At 47.9% G+C, this 18,949-nt stretch overlaps 1 protein-coding gene across 2 annotated transcripts in view; it reads left to right on the forward strand.

Annotated features, from left to right (window-relative positions):
* The window catches only part of PODXL2 (podocalyxin like 2), a 32,087-nt gene that overhangs the window by 3,652 nt on the left and 9,486 nt on the right, over positions 1-18,949 (forward strand). Inside the window, exons 1-4 of one of the 2 annotated variants that reach the window (XM_086845855.1) lie at positions 1,257-1,635; positions 6,506-6,799; positions 15,884-16,779; positions 17,791-17,865. In XM_086845855.1, the coding sequence (XP_086701981.1) occupies positions 6,586-6,799; positions 15,884-16,779; positions 17,791-17,865 (1,185 nt within the window). In that variant the 5' untranslated portion in view covers positions 1,257-1,635; positions 6,506-6,585. Of the gene's footprint in view, positions 1-1,256; positions 1,636-6,505; positions 6,800-15,883; positions 16,780-17,790; positions 17,866-18,949 lie in introns of those variants that run through there. The other variant, XM_086845856.1, reaches the window with a different exon arrangement.

An 18,949-nucleotide genomic window follows, 5' to 3' on the forward strand; every position in this document is an offset into this window, starting at 1 on the left:
GGAGGTCTGTGGGCTGTTTGAAGAGGCCTATGAAAGATAACTGAGGAAAGAAAATTCACATCTACTGTGTAGAACTGTCTACCCAATGCTGTTTTCCCAGGGGCTGCATCTCCTCTGGCCCCGAGCTGGGAGCTGCCATTGTCAATAGCAAGAATTGTGGAGGAGAGCAGACGCTGCGGCAGCAGAGGAGGGAGGTGTGAAGGCTACGAGACAATCTGGGGAGGGAGTGAAGGCAAACAGGCTGGGAGGCTGAAACCAAATGAGATTGTGACTCCCATCATGAATGGCTGAGCAGAGTGGGGAGGACAGGCAGGCATGTTGGAGTGTCTGTGACCTGCTTGCATGGAGTCTCTTGTGTGTAAATGGGTGGAGGTGTTTAGAGCAGTCCAGATGTTACAGATCCTAAGGACGGGAGACCTGACACATCTTGGTGCTGGGATGAGGATGCCCAGCACCCCTGGACACCAGGCCCCAGTGCTGGCAAAGGGCACATCTGCAATTATCTGCAAAACCAGGTGCATCCCCTGGCAGTGCTGTGCTGTTTCCCATGGATATACCTGGACCTGCGTGCTGTGGATGTTCTCTGCTGAAATACCGAGGGAGCAGATGTTGGCAGTTCTTTGTGAGGTAGTGCCCACCCAGTACGTGCAGTCACGCGCTCCCTGCAGCTGGGTGTTGGAGCTCTCATTATTCCTGCTCTAAGGAGCTGTAAAAGCTTAAAGATGCTGGCACAACATCCCTCTAAAGAGCTGTCCCATTGCAATGGCTTCTTCTGTAATGCCTTGTCGCTCTTGTGTTTGTGCTACCTTGCAGACCACGTGCTTTTCCTATTGCTTTCTAAAATATGCTGGAGACACAGGAAGGTGGATGGTTTTAGAGGGACACTCAGGAAGGGACCTGCTTGCTGGCAGTACCAGAGGAGGATGGCAGTCTGATCTTGTTTTCTGAAGCCCTAATTGGAAATGATCTCTGAGATTAGGGCCATGGCTGGATGTGTAAGTAGTCTAGTGCAGTGTGGGAGAGCAGCAGTAAGGCTCTGTGTGAGAACTTGGTTTGATACACAGTCATCCCATATGCTTCCCTGTGCAAGTTGTTGAGGGTTTGGAGTGCAGAGGCTCCAGGTGACTGTGTGGGAATCAGCTTGGACATCCCTCAGTCAAACAACATTGCCATCTCTTCCTCCACCGGCTGTGGTTGGGATCCTTTTTTGTTATTTAAATTACCCTGCATTTTGTTATGTTCTGGAAGTGGTTTGTGCCGTTGACCGTTCTGCCCTGGGGCCTCTCTCCTCTCTGCCCTTGGGCCTTGCTCCCTGGCCTTTCCAGGCACAGTGGTCTGGGGGAGGGAATATCCCTGGCAGATGCTTCCCTCATCTGGTCATTGTGTTTCTGTCCTAACTGATTATCAGTAAATGACCCATTCCTGACCCAGCTCTCCTAGGAAATAACGTTGTTGGGTAGCTCCTGCCTGTGGGGTGAGCTTGAAAGGAAGGTCAACGGTAGCAGGGCCAGATGGACATTCTTGTGGCTGCTTTGTTGGCAATACCGCCGTGCTCTGACCTCCCTCCCTGGTACCCATTGTGCAAGTGTGCTTTGGTGGGGTCTGCAGGCTCTGCTAGTTGGTAGTGACAGACAGGTAAGTCCAAGTGTGCCCCGGGCAAATGTTCTTCTCTTCAGCAGGCTGATCCTGCCTCCATGGCACTGTGGAGTAGCCACAACACTCAGGAAGGAGAGGTAAAACCAACCTTCTATTGGGTAAACTGAAGAGCACTCCAGCTCCTCTACAGATCAAGCTGATGTGATGACACCTTAAGGGATGATTGTGTGTTTCCTTGGAGAGAAATTGAGGTTTGCTTGTTACTAATTAAAAAGCAAAAAATTTTTAAAGGCTGTTTGACTCAGTCACAGCCGGATTCCATTTCAGCTCCCCAAATCCCTCTTCTCATTTCAGCTGGACACAAAAATGACTTATTTCCTCTTTCATTTCTAGTCCTGTTCAGTAGGCCAGTTGGGAGCTTTTAAATAGCTGCCCTGTCCCGTGGAGAGGTGACTTGCTTTGTGGCAAAGGGATGAAGCTTTTTTTTTTTTCCCCCCTTGGTCAACCAATGTAGAAAACACATTGGGGTTCTTTTATAATTATTTAGAATTGTGAAAGTGCTCTTTTTCACAGCACTTTGAGAGAAAGATAGCAGATAGTCTTCAGATTTTTTTTTTTCTGTTGTTGAGTGAAACTCCCTCATCTCCTTGTCTGGGGCTGTTGTGTTGAATCCTCTGCCCAGCTGAGCAGAGCAAGATTCGTCACTTTGACTTAGAGCTGTTTTCTGAGGGGTCAGTGGGGTCAGCACTAGCGAACTCATTTCATCTTTATCCTCCTGGCTGGCTTTTTTCCAGTGGCCTCAGAAAGGTAACACTGCAGCATTACTCCCTGCTGTTGGAATCGCCCTATTCTGCTCCTTATAGAGGTGAAACACCTTTTGCTTTGCCTCCACATGTCACCTCTGTGGATGCTGGCAGCAGGACAGTGTGCAGCCAGCACAGGAGCTCCCATCCTGGTTTTGGTGCTCTCCGTCTTTGTTCCCTCTCTCCTCTCAATCTACCTCTCCCACTTTCTCTCCTTCCTTGCCCCTCCTCTGTCTGCTCTGAGAGGGTTTTTCCTCCCGTGCTTGAAGCCCTGCTGTTTCCCCGAAGGCTGGCTGCCCTTTTTAGCATGCAGAGCCTCATCTCCTCCAGGTTACGCAGAGGTGCCGCAAAAATAGAAATGAGAGACAAACGCCCCATTGAAGCAGCTGGTGAGCCCTGGCTCTGTTCCCTGCTCCCTCCCATCTACAGTTGCAGGTCTTTATTCATTTGTTTCTTTATTCCTATCACTTGATCTGCATTTTGGAATACAAAATCGGGAGACTGATGGCTGGTAGAAGTTGTCTAATCCCCGTTACCGTCCTAGGAGGAAAATGGCCTGCAACTGAGGTCTTGGGCATTAGATTTCCTCTCTCAGCTGTGCTCCCCTGCCTCCCAGCTCAGCTCATGCTTTGATTCTTTCTTTGCCTTGTAGTTGACAGCTGCGTGGAGCTCCTTTATGAGAGACTTGTAAGAGAGAGGGAGGATGGCAAATCTTCAGGCTGCTTTTTGGCACCCCAAGCCTTTGGGATTTTGCTGCTGGTGCAGAAGGCATGAATGAAGTGGTGTCAGGATTTGTACCCTGGTGTGGTGGTTCTTTAAGCCCTGGGGCACTCAGGCTGGTGCTGGCACAGAGCGTTCCCCCAGACCAGTCTCTGCATCCTGTGCCTGTAGATCAGTCCCCAGGGTGTTACTCACATCCACCCCAGGAGACACCTGTCTTGCTCAGACTGTGCATGACTCATTCTTAGGGATGAGGTGGTGTGGTTTTATCTTGGGCTGAGGAAAGCGCAGCATCCCAGTAAACCAGATAAGGCAGCTTAGGGGGTTTTAACTGGGTAAACACTTCAGAGTTAAAGGAGGGTAAACAAACTCCCAGCATCTGAGCTTCCCACATGGATGGAAATAGCTCTTTGGATTACCAGGTTCACCTGCCATGAGATGGGTGTTGTAGAAGGGGTGGGGTGGGCTCTGGCTGAGCTCTGTAGGCAGCCCAAACAGAGGGTAGCTGATGAAAAAGAGGTTTGAGGCAGTGTAGATTCTGGCACAGAGATACATTTTGAGGCTTTGCTTGCTGCTTGGGGAGATTCAGGATGTGCTTTGTAGTGTGGCTGGAAAGCTGAGGTCCCACATCAGCCATGACTCTGCTAATGGGAGTCAGGGGAAACTGAGGCATTGGTGTGGATAAAGAGCTTGCTCAGGATCCAGGCAGTCAGTTGCAGTCACATATAAACCAAATATTCCATGAGGCCTTGGACCTGCCATGGTTTCTTCCTATCTTTCTGCTTTCCTTTGCTGGATAACTTTGAGAATAATGTTTCTTTTCTCCTCCTTGCTGCTCTCTGCCATGTTTGCTTAAGCTGTCAGCTCCTCAAGACAAGTGCTCTCTCTGTTGGGCAGCTCTGTCAGTGATGCGGGTGTCGTCTGGCAGCTGGGGAAGCTCACACTGGAGCCTGCTGAGCACCCCTGAAACAGCATGGGGCTCTCCTGGCAGATCTTCCCAGGTCCATGCTCACACACAGGGGATATGAGCTCTTGGTTCCAGCCGTGGACTTCCCTGTTCGTGCATGGCTCAGGAGCTGGCATATCCCTAGAGATGCCCTGAGGTGTTTTGGTTGGCTCTGTGATGCTGCAGTAGCTTCCTTCCCCTTTGATACACTGCATCTTTTGTCATTCCCTTTTTGTTGCTGCTCAGACCTCAGCTGATCTTGCCTGGGATCAATAAGGCAAAATAAACAAGACTGAGAAGTGCTGAAGCCTGGCCTAAATGTGTATGGGAGGGGATAACCAATATTGGATTTTGCTCAGTTCAGAGAATAGTGGAGAGAGGTGGAGGGAGTCAGAGCAGGCAGAAGACTTAAGAAATGGATTTCTGGCTTCTGGTACTCCCAGGACAGGTTTGGTAATCATTCTGTCAGGTGAGCAGCTACTCCCAAACTTTCTGTGCCGAATTGCCAATGTTTTCAATGAATGCACCAGGGTCAACCCATCTGCCATTGCCCCATAGCTCATCTTAGCACTTACCCTGATTTGGATTTGTGCTTCTGGGATGTGGAGTTGTAGGGCACAGTGGTGGGTAGCAACATCAGGAGGTTGCCTCGTCTGTGCCCTTGCCTGAAGGCAATTCAGATCTGCTTAAATAATTTCAGGCCACATGTATCCAGATCTGTGTGCAGCCCCAGGTGATGTCTCAGCAGTGCTTTGTGAAATCTGTTTCTAATACTTCACAACTCTGTAAGGATTTTCACATCTGCATTCCAGTGATATCTCAGAGCTGTTCCTAATACAGGAGTTTCTCCTCTTAAGATGTTTCTAATGGATGTTTTCCCATCTTGTATCAGAAATGTTTTGTGCTAGTTCTCAAGGGGGTGGATTATCACTTTAAGCTATTTCTTTTCATGATATTTCTGTTATTCCCATTCTCAAGATCACCTAGCTGTACCTAGGCTTTTCTGTGCAGCGAGGATGTCTCCTTGCTTTGTGTCCTTGGCTAATTTCATTATCATGTTCCTACTTTTTGTTCCAAGGTCACTTAGGAAAATATGATAGAACAGCAGATCTAAGGACAAACCTTGAGGAATTCCACTAGTAGCCTCCCTCCAGCACAAGCCTCTGTCATTTTTTTTGTCTAGCCGATGCCTTACAGTTTTTGTGCTAATAGGTATCTTTCCTTGTGTCTCTTGTAATTCTGCATGAGGCACTGTATCAGATATTTGACTGAAGTCCAGATGAATTAGAGCTGCTGCATTTGTTGTCTAGAAAATCAGTTATCAAAGAAAAATACCAAATTAGTCTTCATTTCAGCTTATTCAATTAGTTCAGTTCAGTGACTAGTTCATTAACAATTGAGAAACTGAGTCTGAGCTGAGAAAGCAAGAAAACTTGTCCTTTTTTATTCTGATCTATGAATAAAAATCAGCTGTGAGAGGATGAGATCTTTTAGTTTTGATGTGCTGAATAATAGAGGGCTGCAAAGCAAATGGTTCAGTTCACCCAAAGTAGTTACTTTGCTTGCTTAACAAAACTGTTTTAAATGTAAAACAGCTTTTGGTAATTTTATTTTTTCCTTATGCCTCCATATTTATAATGGTATTTAGCAGCTGAATAAAGCCAAGTCCCAGGTGCCGTTTTCTTGCATTTTGATTGAAGTTCAATATGCATGTGAATGTACCTTGACACAAATCGCAATTAAAGTCTCATCTAGCAATGAAGAAGTGTCAGTCAATCCTTCAAAGAGTTAAAATGGAAATAATAAGAGTATAATGTTGAAATAAAAGTGCAAAATGCAGCTTGCTTTCCTGCTTAGTGTTAGGTGGATGTTTGCTGTTGTCACAATGTAATTGTCAACCTCTTACTGTCAGCCCTTCCTTAAGAAAACCAACAGTGTGAGTGCATTGGAGTTCAAACCAAAACATAGATTTTCACCCTACAGATTTAAAACATGATTAATACTGGTTGTAAATAATATTGGTTTGGATCAGTCTCCCTGCATATAATATAGCTGTAGATCAGGACAGTCTGATAGAAACTGTCATTGTTTTCACAAGGCCAGGGTTTCAGGGCTGAACTATAAGACATTCCACCTCCTCTCCAGGATGGGTGGTTAACAAGGCACCTCATCCTTCAACAGAGGCAAAAACACCTCACAGAGGGTGAATCATCACTCCAGTAAGAGGTGCTCCAGGCTGGATGATTGCTTGGCACTGACTCCTCCTGGATGTGAGTGCTACTCTGCATGCTTGTTGATGTGTCTGAAAATACCCTATTTTTCCTCATCAGCTGAGAGCACAGCCCATCTTGTTTGGTTTGGCAGGAATAGGCTTCAAGGGGAAGACGAGCCCAGTGGGTGTCATTCCTCTCTCTGATGTGTGTTTGCTGTCATTATACAGGGACCTTGTGCCTCTGCCTTGCCTCCTCGGAGGACCCAACTGCCGATGGCCTCACATCAACTTCCCTGCTGGAATTTGCTATGATGTCCCACCTGGAGGCCATGAATTCCCATGAGCAGAGCAGCCCGGAGGCTGCAGAGCCAGATCTTGCCCCTGGCTCTCTGCATGCTGCTCCAGGATCAGGCTTTGCCAGCGAGGAGAATGAGGAATCCAAGATCTTGCAGCCCCCACAATACTTCTGGGAAGATGGGGGAGAGCTCAATGACTCCAGCCTGGACTTGGGACCAGCAACAGGTAAGTTATTTTTAATCCATTCTTCACTCTGTAGGGACTCTGGGGAAGTGGAAGGATGCAGGGATCTATCTTCCTGCTTTGACACAGCTCTTGCTAAGAGGGCCTGAGATTAAATGTCAGCTCTATTTTCTCACCTCAGTGCCTGATGTGTCCCCAGTGAACCCTGAGCAAGCACAGGCTTTAGAAACCAAGTTACAGCTGAGCTTTTATTCCTGAGCTGCTATGAGCTGGGAAAAGCATTGCCTCCATCTAGTTTCCCATTGCCTCACGCTCTCCTTTCACTTTCTCCCCTTTATGCTCTCTTCTCTCTTGCTTTTATCTGTTGCTGTCTGTTAAGTACAACTTTAAGGTCTCAAGAGCCCAACTGAGATCAAGGCCATCTTAGCATTTGAGTCAGAGCTGAGTTCCCTGGATCAAATTCTGGGTTCCTCACTTGGTGACTTCAGTGGGGATTTGGTCCAGGAGAAAACAGCAGGTTTTGTCCCTTGGGTAGCTGTCCTGTTGCCTGTCCTGTCCTGCTACTTCCTGAGAGGTCATGACCAAAGTGGGTTTCATTGGCATTTGAGTTCGCTTTCCTTTGTGGAGTGTTTTTCTGAGACCACTGAGTCCCCACAGTAGTCTCTCCCCAAGCCCCTCATTGGCTTTGAGATGCTCCCAGGGAGAGGGATGGGAGGAAGGAGGAGGTGCACTGCAGGGTTTCCAGTAGCTTAGGAGATTATTTCACATGCTCCTGCTCTTAAGTGTCATGTGGGGCATGTATTAAGTGTTACCCAAGGGCCAGGCTTCGGCCTTATCCTGCCTCCCTTAGGCAGTATCGCTCTCAGCAGATCTGACTGAGGTCTGCAATTAGAAAGTACAAGTCTTGTTTTATCTTCACTCCTGTTTCTGTGATCTTAAAAAACACCTGTGCTCAAACAGGGCCGAGAGCTGCCGCAGAGCTGTGGCTTGGGTTGCCCACTGGGCCACAGGCTCTGTGGGACAAGGGCCATCCCAGCTTGTGTCTCCAAAGCCCTTTGCTCACTGGCAGTGGTGCTAAGCCTGTCTGGCTGTGCTCTCGCTGCCCTGGGGCACCCGCAGGCCTGGCTGTGGGGCAGCTGTGCCGTGCAGCGGTGCTGGGGGCGGATGGTGCCGCTCCTGCCGGCGCATCCCCGGGACACGCTCTGGCTCAGCCGCTCTCACGCGCTGGCAGCGCTCAGCGACGCTTTTCTTGGTGTGCCAGCAGGCACCTGCATGTCCTCACAGATCTGGACGTGACTTGGAGAACAGCATGTGCTTGTGCATTGAGAGGGAGATGACTGGGTACTGAACCCAGCCTTGCCTCCTGCACGTGCCTCGCACCATTTGCATGCAGAACACGCTGCTCTCTCCTTCCGTTCTCGCCTGCAGTTCTTTCCTCCAGGAGCAGATGTGCTCTTTCAGCTGTCCTTTATGCATACCCTGCCCTATCCGCTGCCTGGCTAACCACTGCTCTGCTTCCAAGTGCTGTTTCTTCCCCTGACAGTTGCTGTGTCCAGAGCTCCTGTCTCAATGGCATTTCAGAACCTTGGTTAATAGAACAGTTTGAATTATTCAAGAGCTGGGAGCACATTTCTACTTAAAATTTAATTAGAAACCTGCCGTGTGTCATTTTACAATAAAGGATATTGTAATAGCATCCCTAAATTGGGCAGTCTTTTCCTGTCATGCAAAGCCTCTGTATGAGAAATGCACCCAACCAATGGAACTTACATGCTGCATGTGTGACAGATGCCATGTGATACCTTGCAGAACTGTGTGGTGACATCTGTTAGGTTATTTTCAATGTATAAACCCATTAAACAGTTTTAAACAGCTGCTGTTTAAGGGAAAAAAAGTTTGTGGTGTAAGTTTCCCTTATGTGAGATTTCATTCAGTGAAGTGTAGCTCAGCACAGTTGGTAGCTCTGTCCCAGGCACACACTGGAAACACTGCATCAATCAAGGCACAGAACAGGACTGTTGTACTCCTGAAGAGAGAAAATTACCTGCTATGAAAGGAGACCTGTGCTGGCTTCTTGTTGTCTTTGTATAAAAATTTTAGACCTGAACTGGTGGGAGTTTTGCGGCTGGGCCAGATCTCCTGTTATTCAAAAGCTGTGTTAGTTATCTCTCGTTTTTTATGTCCATCGGAACTCTGTGTGGGGAGACTACCCTGCCTTTGTGTGACTTGGAGGTTGCAAGAGCTAAAAAGCAGCAACAACCTGCAGCTGCTGCTTTTTTTTTTTTTTTTTTTTTTTTGTTAAGTGCAGAGAAATATCCTTTAAAAATATTTCTAGGAAACATTTCTAGGGCCACCTGTTAGTCCATTAGAAAGTGAGGACAGACTCCCAGTGGCACAGCACAGCTCAGCCTGGGGCTCTGGTTCTCCTGAATAATAATGTGCTTTTGCTGATTTACGCTACGGAGCAGTGATTCTATGTAGATATCGGTGAGCACCAACCTTTGGCAGGGCCCTAACATTTGTCTCATTCTGTCTGAGGGTGCACAGAAGTGTGCACTTGCATGTGTGTCACCCCATGCACAGCTGCTACCCCATGGAGCCACATGTGGAGGAGATGGATTAGATCCGGTGGGAATTTGGATGCTATATCCTTATGGAAAGAAGTAGTGTGTGATTTTGTACTGCAGCCAAAAGGCAAGTCAGTGGAGCTGTGAACCTGTTACTTCTGCATCCCTTCAGGCTTCCAGGGAACCCAGAGGCTTCTGGTTGTAGTTTGAGTTTGGCTGCTTGCTTCACCTTTGGTAGCAAGTTGGCCTGAGCCACAGATCAACCCTGAAGAGAGAGTGGACCTGCAGGGTCTTGCATCTGGCCCTTCCTCTCCTTCTTTCCTTTCTTCCCATTTCTCCATCTTTTTTGCCTAGATGCTGTTACACAGACGACCTTGGCAACAGATAAAACATCCAGCTTTAGGGCTAGAAGATGGGAGTCAATAGGACTGTAGGTCTCTTTGAATGCCTTGGTTTTGGTGAAGGAGTTACATGGTGGCGTATCCACCCTGGAGTGCTCTGTTTGCAGTTCTCATGCGCTGCTCCACATGTTCCTCTCTTCCAGTGAAGGCTCGAGTCTGAGGCAGCCTCACCATTAATTGCTGGGAAGTGTGGGCTCCAGAAAATGGACACAAGACTTGTGAATGTCTAGTGCAGGAGGGCACTTAGTCCCTCTCCTCCCCTGCCTAACAGCTGAGTACTCAAGGGTTGGAGTGCATCATCCCATTTTCCAGTGATACAGTGGGCTGGCATGAGGCTCACTTCATTACAGCCAGGGACTGCTCTTTTAGCTCCAAGGTGCTTGAATACCAAGGGATGACTGTACTGGGAGCTATCAAATCTAGTCTTATAGATTGGTGATTTCCTAGGACAGCATGTGGTGCTTTGTGGGATGAGGGAGGAAATTGTAATCTTTTAATTATTCATAGTAATTAGCAGAAGGGATTTCCAGGAGAGTTAGGATGACAGATAGTGGGACAGAGAAGTTAGAAAGCCTGTATTCAAGAAAAAGTAAGTTCTCTGACCAGCTAATGGAATAAAATATCTTTCATCTTCCCTGATAGTGAGATTCACTTCCTTCCATGATGAATTACTTGCCTCTGGCCAGAGAGATCCTGGTATCCCTCAGCCTTACCGAAATCTACTTCCTCTTCATCCAGACTGACAGCAGATCTGCAGTTCTTAATACCATCTTCAAGACAAGCATTAATGAAATGAAGCACCTGGTAAAGACTGTCTCCATAAGCAGCTTAGTGCTGAGCAGCCACCTGCCCTAGCTCAGCTCCCGGGATGCCTCTTGTTTATGCCCTGGTTTAGTGTACAGTGACACGGCTGATCTGTCTTGGGACAAGCCAGCTCTGTCAAGATATTGCTGCCAAAGGCTGACTCGTGACAGAGGGTTTCTCTGGTCAGGGTGTTACTCTGGTGCTGCTATCCCTGACTGACTGTGTTTGGGTGAGGATGGCTTTCTCTGCCTTTATTGCAGTCTGTGTGCCGAGCTGCAGTAAGGTACGAGGCTATTTGGGAACAGCTGTACTCCTTGGTGACCGGTCTGTACCTCAAGCAAATTCAAACATAATGAGGCCTAATCACTTTGCTGCTTTGGGTCTCTCTTTTAACTGTGATCTCTTTCGTGTGTGTGGACTTGTCTTGGAGTTGCTGATAATAACCTCTCCTAGCTCTTCTGGAAGATTAGTATATTAGCCCCAACTGGCTCAATTCCAGCACCAGTAATTGTATTTTGCCTCTTTGAAATCCCCCTGTGGTTTCAGTCAGCTGGAGTGTAACTTTTTTGCAGTAAGCCTTACTGTTCTGTACTGCAAAAAAGAGAGCAGATACAGTTTCAGACCTGTCTGCATTTTCAGTAGAGTGCACTTTGTGATTCCCAAAGTTGGCAGATGTTTTAGTGTGAATGATGCTGTGTGTTGTGATTGGAGCACAGGAATGGTCTTGTCTTTATTACAGTACCTTCTAGTTATCAGTAATTCAATCACTGGTTAACATGATCTTCCAGTTTAATCCAATAAACACCTTATGGTCAGGTTATGTGTACTGAAAACAATGAGGATCACCCTCTTCCTGAGTTGTCACAGTTGCTTTAAACTGTTAATAGCAAATACAGGGTAGGGAACCTTGTAGGGCAGTAACTGAGACCAGCTCTTCTGAATGACAGAGAAGCAGAAATGTAATGAATTAAATGTCTGGCTGGGGAACTGTGCCATGTCTTGGCCCATCTGATGTCAGGGAAGTTTTGGTGTTGATTTTGGAGGAAGCAGGACATTGCCTGAATGAGGGCTTTTGCAGAGGTTTGAAGCTCATGTTCACCTCTCCCAGGGAAAATCATCTCCCCAGGCAAAGAAAGTGGATCCGTGTGACCCAGACCTGAGTCTGCTGGGAGATGCAAAGGGCAAGACTTGGAAGGGCTGTGAAAGATGGTTTCTTTAAAAAATACTGCCTGAGGGTTTTTGTAAGAGAGCTTGGAAGGGAAAAGCTGGGGGACTGTGGGAGGCAGCTGGATGCTGCAATATGCATAATATCACCACTGATGGAAAGCATTAAGGAGTGAAGCTAAGGATATGGTGGCAAAGAGGTGAGATAGAGGTGTGTAATTTCATATTGGTGAACCAGACACTGCCAAGGGGATGGTGTGGCAGAGAAGCTCTGGGAGGGTCCATGACATAGAGCAGTGTCTGCCTGCTACACTCCTCTGGTCTATCCCTGCATGACTGTTTGCCAGAGGTGCTGGGACAGTCTCATCGTTCCAGCGGTTGGTTCTAAGCTGTTTCCCCCTGTGATCAGACTGGCTCCATTGTGGCTTGGCTGCTCATGTTTGTGGCTCCTCTTTTGCTCCAGCCTACTGCTGATCTTGGTGGGAGACAGTAGACCCTGGCAGGGAAGGAGCTGATGGTGTGTTCAGTTACTACCTCCTCCCTCCTCAGGCATCTTTGGGCTTGGCAGAGCTCTGCTTCCTCCCTGAAATTAGATGAGCTGATTTTACCAGGCAAATCTGGCATTGCAGCCAGCTCCATAATACCTGTCTCCTTTAGCAGAAGACTGTTCCATTTCTGCAGCAGGAGCACAGGCTGCTGTGTCTCTTTGCCTCTGTTCCGTGGTTGCTGTTTCTCCCCACAGAAGTGATGAGAAGGGAGGTGGATGGCACTGGCATTGGAAGGTGGGAAGGTCTGTGGGTGCACTGCCAGATGCCTGGAGCATGGGAAACCAGGTACATCAGGTCTGCTGAAGGCAGAGGACAACCAGGTGGGCCAAGGGGGTTGTAAACCACTTGCTGAAAGGGAGCTGCTACCTCGATGCTGGAAGAGATGCTAGAAATGCGAGATGCCCTTTGAGTTCCCTTAGGATTGGAGGGAAGAGGAATCAAGGGAAATGCTGAGAAGACTCTTGAAATGGGCAAGCTGTTAGCTCTGCATTGCATAGAGTGACAGGCCAGCTTGTCTGGATGGTGGCTGGGACCAGCTTAGGGGCTGAGATCATACCAGGGAGATAGAAAAGGTGCAAAAATTCCTTCAAATCATAGAAGAGGGGTGAAACTAAAAGAAAATATGAGTGCCTTAAAGACACCTGATCTTGAGAAGTTGGCAGATGCCCTTGTTAATGAGACAGGAGGAGCTGATTCCAGATGGGAACTGTCTAGCTGAAGAGTCTGGAAGGAAGGATTGACTCATCATAGTTGGCATCTGGATATGGCACTTGGGGATATGGTCTAGGAATGATTATAGTGCTTCTGGGTTGATGGTTGGAATAGATCTTGAAGATCTCTTCCAACCTTGATGATTCTGTGATGTTCCTGAACCTGGGAAGGGATTGAACCCCTTTGGTAAGTGGGTTATATTGAGAGATCCTTGTTTTAAGGAGCACAATCCAGCACCCCTGTGCCTCCAGTTTCACTGTTCCCTACTTGAATCTGACTAATAGCTCTCTCAGGATTTGAGAGGAGTTGAGTTTCTAATCAGTGGGGTCTTGTGAACCGGATGGAAGGATGTTCCCAGCTTAACCTGCAGGATAGTGGGGAAACTGATGACAAGTGGGAAAATGCTAACCCAGTTAGTAGCAAGTGTGAGGATTCCTGTGTCTGCTTATAGAGAAGCAGCTCAGGTTTCAGTCTTTGGCTGTCTTATTAGAAGTCTGCTGGGAGAGAGTGGGATGGGTCCTAAACTTTCTTTACCCAGAAGAGATGGCAGAGGCAGCAGTTCCTCTGAGATCTTTAGACCGTGTTGGTGGAAAGGCAGTGCAGCTGTACCATACGGGGCTTTCCCCCATGGGACCCAGCTAAACTGTGACAGAGCACTTTAAGGAAAGGTTGAGTTGTGACTTCGAAGGAGAGTTGACAGGCTGGGAGCATTTCTGGTCCTGTGAGACAAACCTCATGCTGCTTTTTTGTGGTTTGTTTTTTTGCTGTGCCCATCTGCCTGCCAGTTCATGCTCTGCTCCAGGTGGAAAGAAGAGCATGGAAGAGAGGAAGATGCAAAGGACTTGAGAATATCTTAGAATGTCTTTAGGCAAAGGAGGTGGCAGATTGGATCACCAATCCTTGAAAATAACATCTCATCTGACAGTGCCTTGTTTAAAAGGGCAAAACCCTCACTTTTCACCCACAGCATGTCAGGGCAGAGGGGGTTCTTGGTGCAAATCCTGAGTTAGCCCTGCAGCAGGAGGAGTAGTAGAGCCTGCTTTACTATCTGTCTGAAGACAGTCCCACCCAAACCTCTTTAATCCGATGGCCTGTGGCTGTTCCTGCCATCCATCCAGCAAGGCAGTGACCACATCTGAAGACATTGGGATGCTACCTGTTGGTAGGGGCCTTTGGGAAGACCAGTGCCAGGCAGTGGAGGAGAGATGGGTTTTCTTTGGTCTGTGCTGCTGCTGATTGCTCTTGCCAGCCTCCTTGGCCTATGAGGAAGCATCACCAGCTGGCTGTTGGGAAGCAAAAATCTTTAAATTCTCAGGGTCTTTAGGTGGGGTGTCAGTTGTGGGGTGCTCTCTAGTGAGACACAGCTGCAAAGTGACACGACTTCTGCCTGCCCAGGGCAGTGAATCCCAGTGGCCTCTTTGCAGACAGAACTGGGAGCCAGTCTCCACACCACAGCTCTGAAGGTCTGAAGCTGGGTAACACTGATCTTTAGGCAACATCTGGGAGGAGATGCTGACACCATAAAGGGAATGAGCTGTGGGTTAGGGAATCCACTCTCTGAACAGGAAGATCTTTACACCTCCTGCTTGGAACAGTGTGTTTTCTGCTTAGGAGGGTTGGGCAGGAGTAGCATGGGAAGTCCTGGTTGCCAGGGAATACCCAGGGCAATGGGTGTGTTTGCTGACATGCCCCCCCCTGCCCGGGAGCTTGCACCCACTCTGGCAGCAGCGAGCGATGGATTGGAGTCAGGGATGTGTGGAGTTTTTTTGTGCAGATCTCTGTAAGGCATCCAGACAGCTGCTTCCCACTGTGCTCAGTGGAGCATCTGCTTTGGCAGGCAGGAGAGGAGACGGGAGCCTTGGGAATTTCAGACAGTCATTTACTTAATAACCATAGACAGAGCAGGGGGCTCATTTCTGGCTGTGGAGGGATCGTCTTCCTTCCCTTCTCAGTGAGAATGTGCTGTGCTTGGCTTGGGGAGAAAGGGAATTAATTGGGATGCAGACTCCTGAAACAGAACTCCGTGGGTATGAGCAGTTTCTCAAGAAAGATGAAGGTTGATTTATGCTTGCTGGATTTGTGCCTGCCACCCTGAGCTAAACATATCTGATCTTACAGATACTTTCCTTTTCCTGGGTCCCCAGCTCCTTGTTAGCTTCCAGAAGAAACCCCAGCTTGCTCTGTCCTTTTGTGAGCTGCATCTCCTTCAGCATTTATATTTGTCTAGCAACAGCACTTCCATTTGTGGTCAGAGTGACATACCAACAGGGGCTGTAGTTGGAGGGAGGGGAGTTAGATTCAGCTGCTGTAGCAAAGCAGAATTCATGCAGATGTTCGTGGGATGACTTTTCTGAAGTGCTGTACAAACTAAAATTCTGCATTTCAAGTATGCCCAGGTTGATTCAGGGTTTGGTGGTATTACTTGGGAGTGCCAGGAAGGAGGATTTGGTTTTCTGTGCTTTAATTTCTAAAACTAGTTCTTTTTTTTTTTTTTAGTTTTTACTACTTTCTGTAGTATTTCCCATTCAGCTTGTGGCTGACTGCTGCTACCACCCCATACCTTTCTCAATCCCATGTGAAATGAATCTCCGGGTTCCATCTGATTCCTAACATTCATAACCTCAACTTAAAGATGCCAGGTGTCAAAACTGTTATTTATTATTGTCTGCTAAAGTGCCTATGGACAGGCAGATGTGGAGAGAACAAACATGGAAATTATCCTGTGGAATATGGGTTCACTGGGATGGGATGGGTAGATGGAAACGTGCACATATTGTATGGGATGGTTCTTTACTGTGGCAGGCTACCTGCTCTTGGAGGGTCTCTGCCATTTAACTCCCACCTATGGCTGGACGCATATAATGGGATATTCTCTGCCTCTCAGAGTTCTTAGTTCAGATGTAATATGAAGTTTTTTGGATCTCTTTTTAGATTATACCTTTCCTGCTTCATCTCAGAAGGCATTGCTGAAACGAAATGGGACACAAGTAGACAACTGGGAAATGGCCACTGTCCAGCCACCGGCAGAATTTGTGGAGCCTGACTTACACACACCTTTCTCCACACTAGAGGAAGAGGAGGGGCTGCTCCCTATAGACCACTCAAGAGGAGGAATGGAGAGCCTCCATACCTCTGGACCAGAGGTTGCATCTTCTGAACCAGTGGACCAAGAGGACTCCTTCTCCCTTCTGTTTTCCACAGCCTCTGCCCAGCCAGGTGTTGTGACTGAGGCAGCCATAGGAGGGCAAGAAGAGGACTCTGTTTCTCCTGGCTTAGACCTTGGGAGCAGCATGGGACCAGGTCTTCTACCTGTGCCCTCTACTTCTTCTACTACTGTTGCTGCAAGATCTGCCAGTTCTCCCAGTGATTCGGAGGAACTCTTTGAGGTAACAACTGGAGACAGTTGGGCTGTTGGGGGAGCAGATTCAGAGCTGACTGTGGCTACAACAGGAGCAGAGCTTGCAGAGACCATGGTGGAGGCTGCTGGGGAAGAGCATTCAGCCAGGGAGGAGGTCTCAGAGGCCACGGTGGGGTGGGAGATGCTGGAACCCACGATGCTGACTGAAATGGAGCAGACAGTGGAAATGCCTGTGGGAACACTCTCTCCTTCAAGCAGCTCCCCAGGCAGCCAGACTCTTCCTGGTAGTGAGCAGCACGCCCCTTCTGTGTCTCCGTGGGACAGAGCTGATGAACCTGCGCTGGATCCCGCTTGGAATGACACCGAGTCAGCCACTGAGGCTGCAGCAGCAGAGAGGAGCTCGTCTCCACAGGCTGGGGATGCCCGCATGGCCATGCTGCCAACTGAGCTGCCCTGGGACTCAGCACAGGTTGCACTGGGAGCAGGGGCTAGGGTGGGAGGTTGCCGTGGGGATATTTGGGTACTTCACTCCTGAGGAGTATTTAACCTAAGTCCCTAAGTCTGACTGCTGGAAGTAGTTTATTCTGTTCACCCAGTCAAAACTGAATTTTTTCAAGTAGAGTTATTCACAGCAGTTCTTAAGAGCATCCTTGGTGAAAACCCTGGCTCCTCACATCTTCCTAGTGGCACGAAATCCTGCTTCTGATAAACAGAAGCTGAACACCTTTCCTCTGGGGCATGCAGAGCAGAGGAAGCTCCTTGTTTCCTCAGCCTCCTTTACTGGAAGTGTCAGGACAAACACGGCCCCAAGGATTTCTAGAAAGGGAGCGAGAAGAAAGTGCTGCTGCTGCCTGAAGGGACCAGATGTGGAGCAGGTGGAGCAGAGTACAGTTATGTGTGAGGATGTTGCTCTTGGAGAGCCTGTGGGAGAGGAGGGGTGAACTGCAGTTCCTGAATCCAGCACACTGGCAGCTGGTTAAGAGAAGATATGTAGCAGGAACTGACGGGTGAGAAAGTACCAAGCAAAGCTTTTAATTTTGCCTTCTGCTCCATGGTACTTAGGAGCTTGAGCAAGTGACTTAGTCCCTCTGTGCATCCTATCCTGCCTGCAAAGTGCTGCCCTGTCTCACCAGTTTGTTTAAGGACCACAGAGGCTCCTGCTTAGGTTTTGTGTTAAGTGCTGATAAGGCTGCAGGCTGGAGAGCTTTCCACTGAGAGCCTGTGTCCTCCTCGAGTCTAGATAGAGGTGGAAGGTCAAGCTGAGCTGTGGCAAGCTGGCAGAGTAACTTTGTCCCTGTTCTACGTTATCACTGAAAGAGTGATTCCTCCTCAGAACAGAGAGTTAAAGGACAGTCACATCCTTTAAGTGCTTCTGGGAGTGTGGCACAGTGCCTTGCTCCTGTCCCTTGTGTACCCTGTACTTTCAGCAGCAGAGTTACATTCATGCCTGAGTCCAGCTGTCTTTGTCTTGTCTTTCCAGGTGATCTGCAAAGACTGGAGCAACCTCGCAGGAAAGAACTATATCATCCTGAATATGTCGGATAACATTGACTGTGTAAGTCAGTCCAAAGAGATTTGATGGCATGGATGTTTAGGAAAGTGAAAGCAGCTCTTGCTGTCTGCTTTCACCACAAAACATTTTAAAAGCACTAAATCTCAACCTATAGAGGCTGGGAAGTGAAGGGTAGGAGGACAGAAATATTCCTGTTCTCCAAAAGGGAAAAAGAGTGGGTGGAGAAAGATGATTTTGCTCCAAGTCTAGCACATATCAGTTCCATATTGGATGTTTTACTAACTTGTGGCTGCTAGTCTGTGCCAGTCAATACCTGGATTGTCATGAGACATGAGAGCTTTTAACATTGCACCTCTTACAGGATTGAATGCAGTTCTCCTTTCTTCTCTTCCTTTTCCTTCCATTCCTTTCACCATATAGTAACAACCCTCTGATGGCTCAGAGGAATAGGGCCTCCCATTTGCCCCATGCATGGATAAGTATCAAGCAGCTATCATTAAATCTTCCTTAAGGGTCTCTTCTCCCCACCCTGTTATCTTGTGTGTTATCTGTGTCTGTTAGCCAGTCATGCTCTGCTAATCCAATGCCTGTCCATCCATCCTCATAAAGCTGCAGTTAATTCATGAGCCCAGAGTCTGTTGTGGATCCCTGATAAAAGGGCTTGTTCACTTCTGCTGGGCCTTTTATCAGGCACTTAAAAACCAGTTATGAAAGGCCTGGGGTCAAGGTGCCTTTCATAATTCTAAGAAATTATTATAAGCCTGACAACCTGAGACCAAAATATTTCATTGAGGAATTGTCTTCTGGCCACGTGCATCTGCACTCCTGCTTTGTGGGGCTCCTGCTGTGGGCAGAGCCAGCTGGTTCTGTTACTGCAGGGTTGCTCTGTGGCACTGACCTCTTGCCACTACTGGTGAGTTCTAGGTTGGCTTGTTTTTATTTTTTAAAAGGTGACTTTTTAGGAGACGTGGAAAATGGAGAAATTCCTATACACAGTAAGACATGCCGACTGTTCTAAGGATAGATGAAAAGTCAATCTTTTTCCTCCTAATTTAGGAAAACCACTGTGGAGGGTTTTAAGTATCTCTGCTACAGTTCACAATTGTAACACATAATACGAGTCCTT

This window comes from Cyanistes caeruleus, chromosome 11 (genome assembly GCF_971803275.1).
Source record: "Cyanistes caeruleus chromosome 11, bCyaCae1.hap1.1, whole genome shotgun sequence".
Lineage (NCBI taxonomy): Eukaryota > Metazoa > Chordata > Aves > Passeriformes > Paridae > Cyanistes > Cyanistes caeruleus.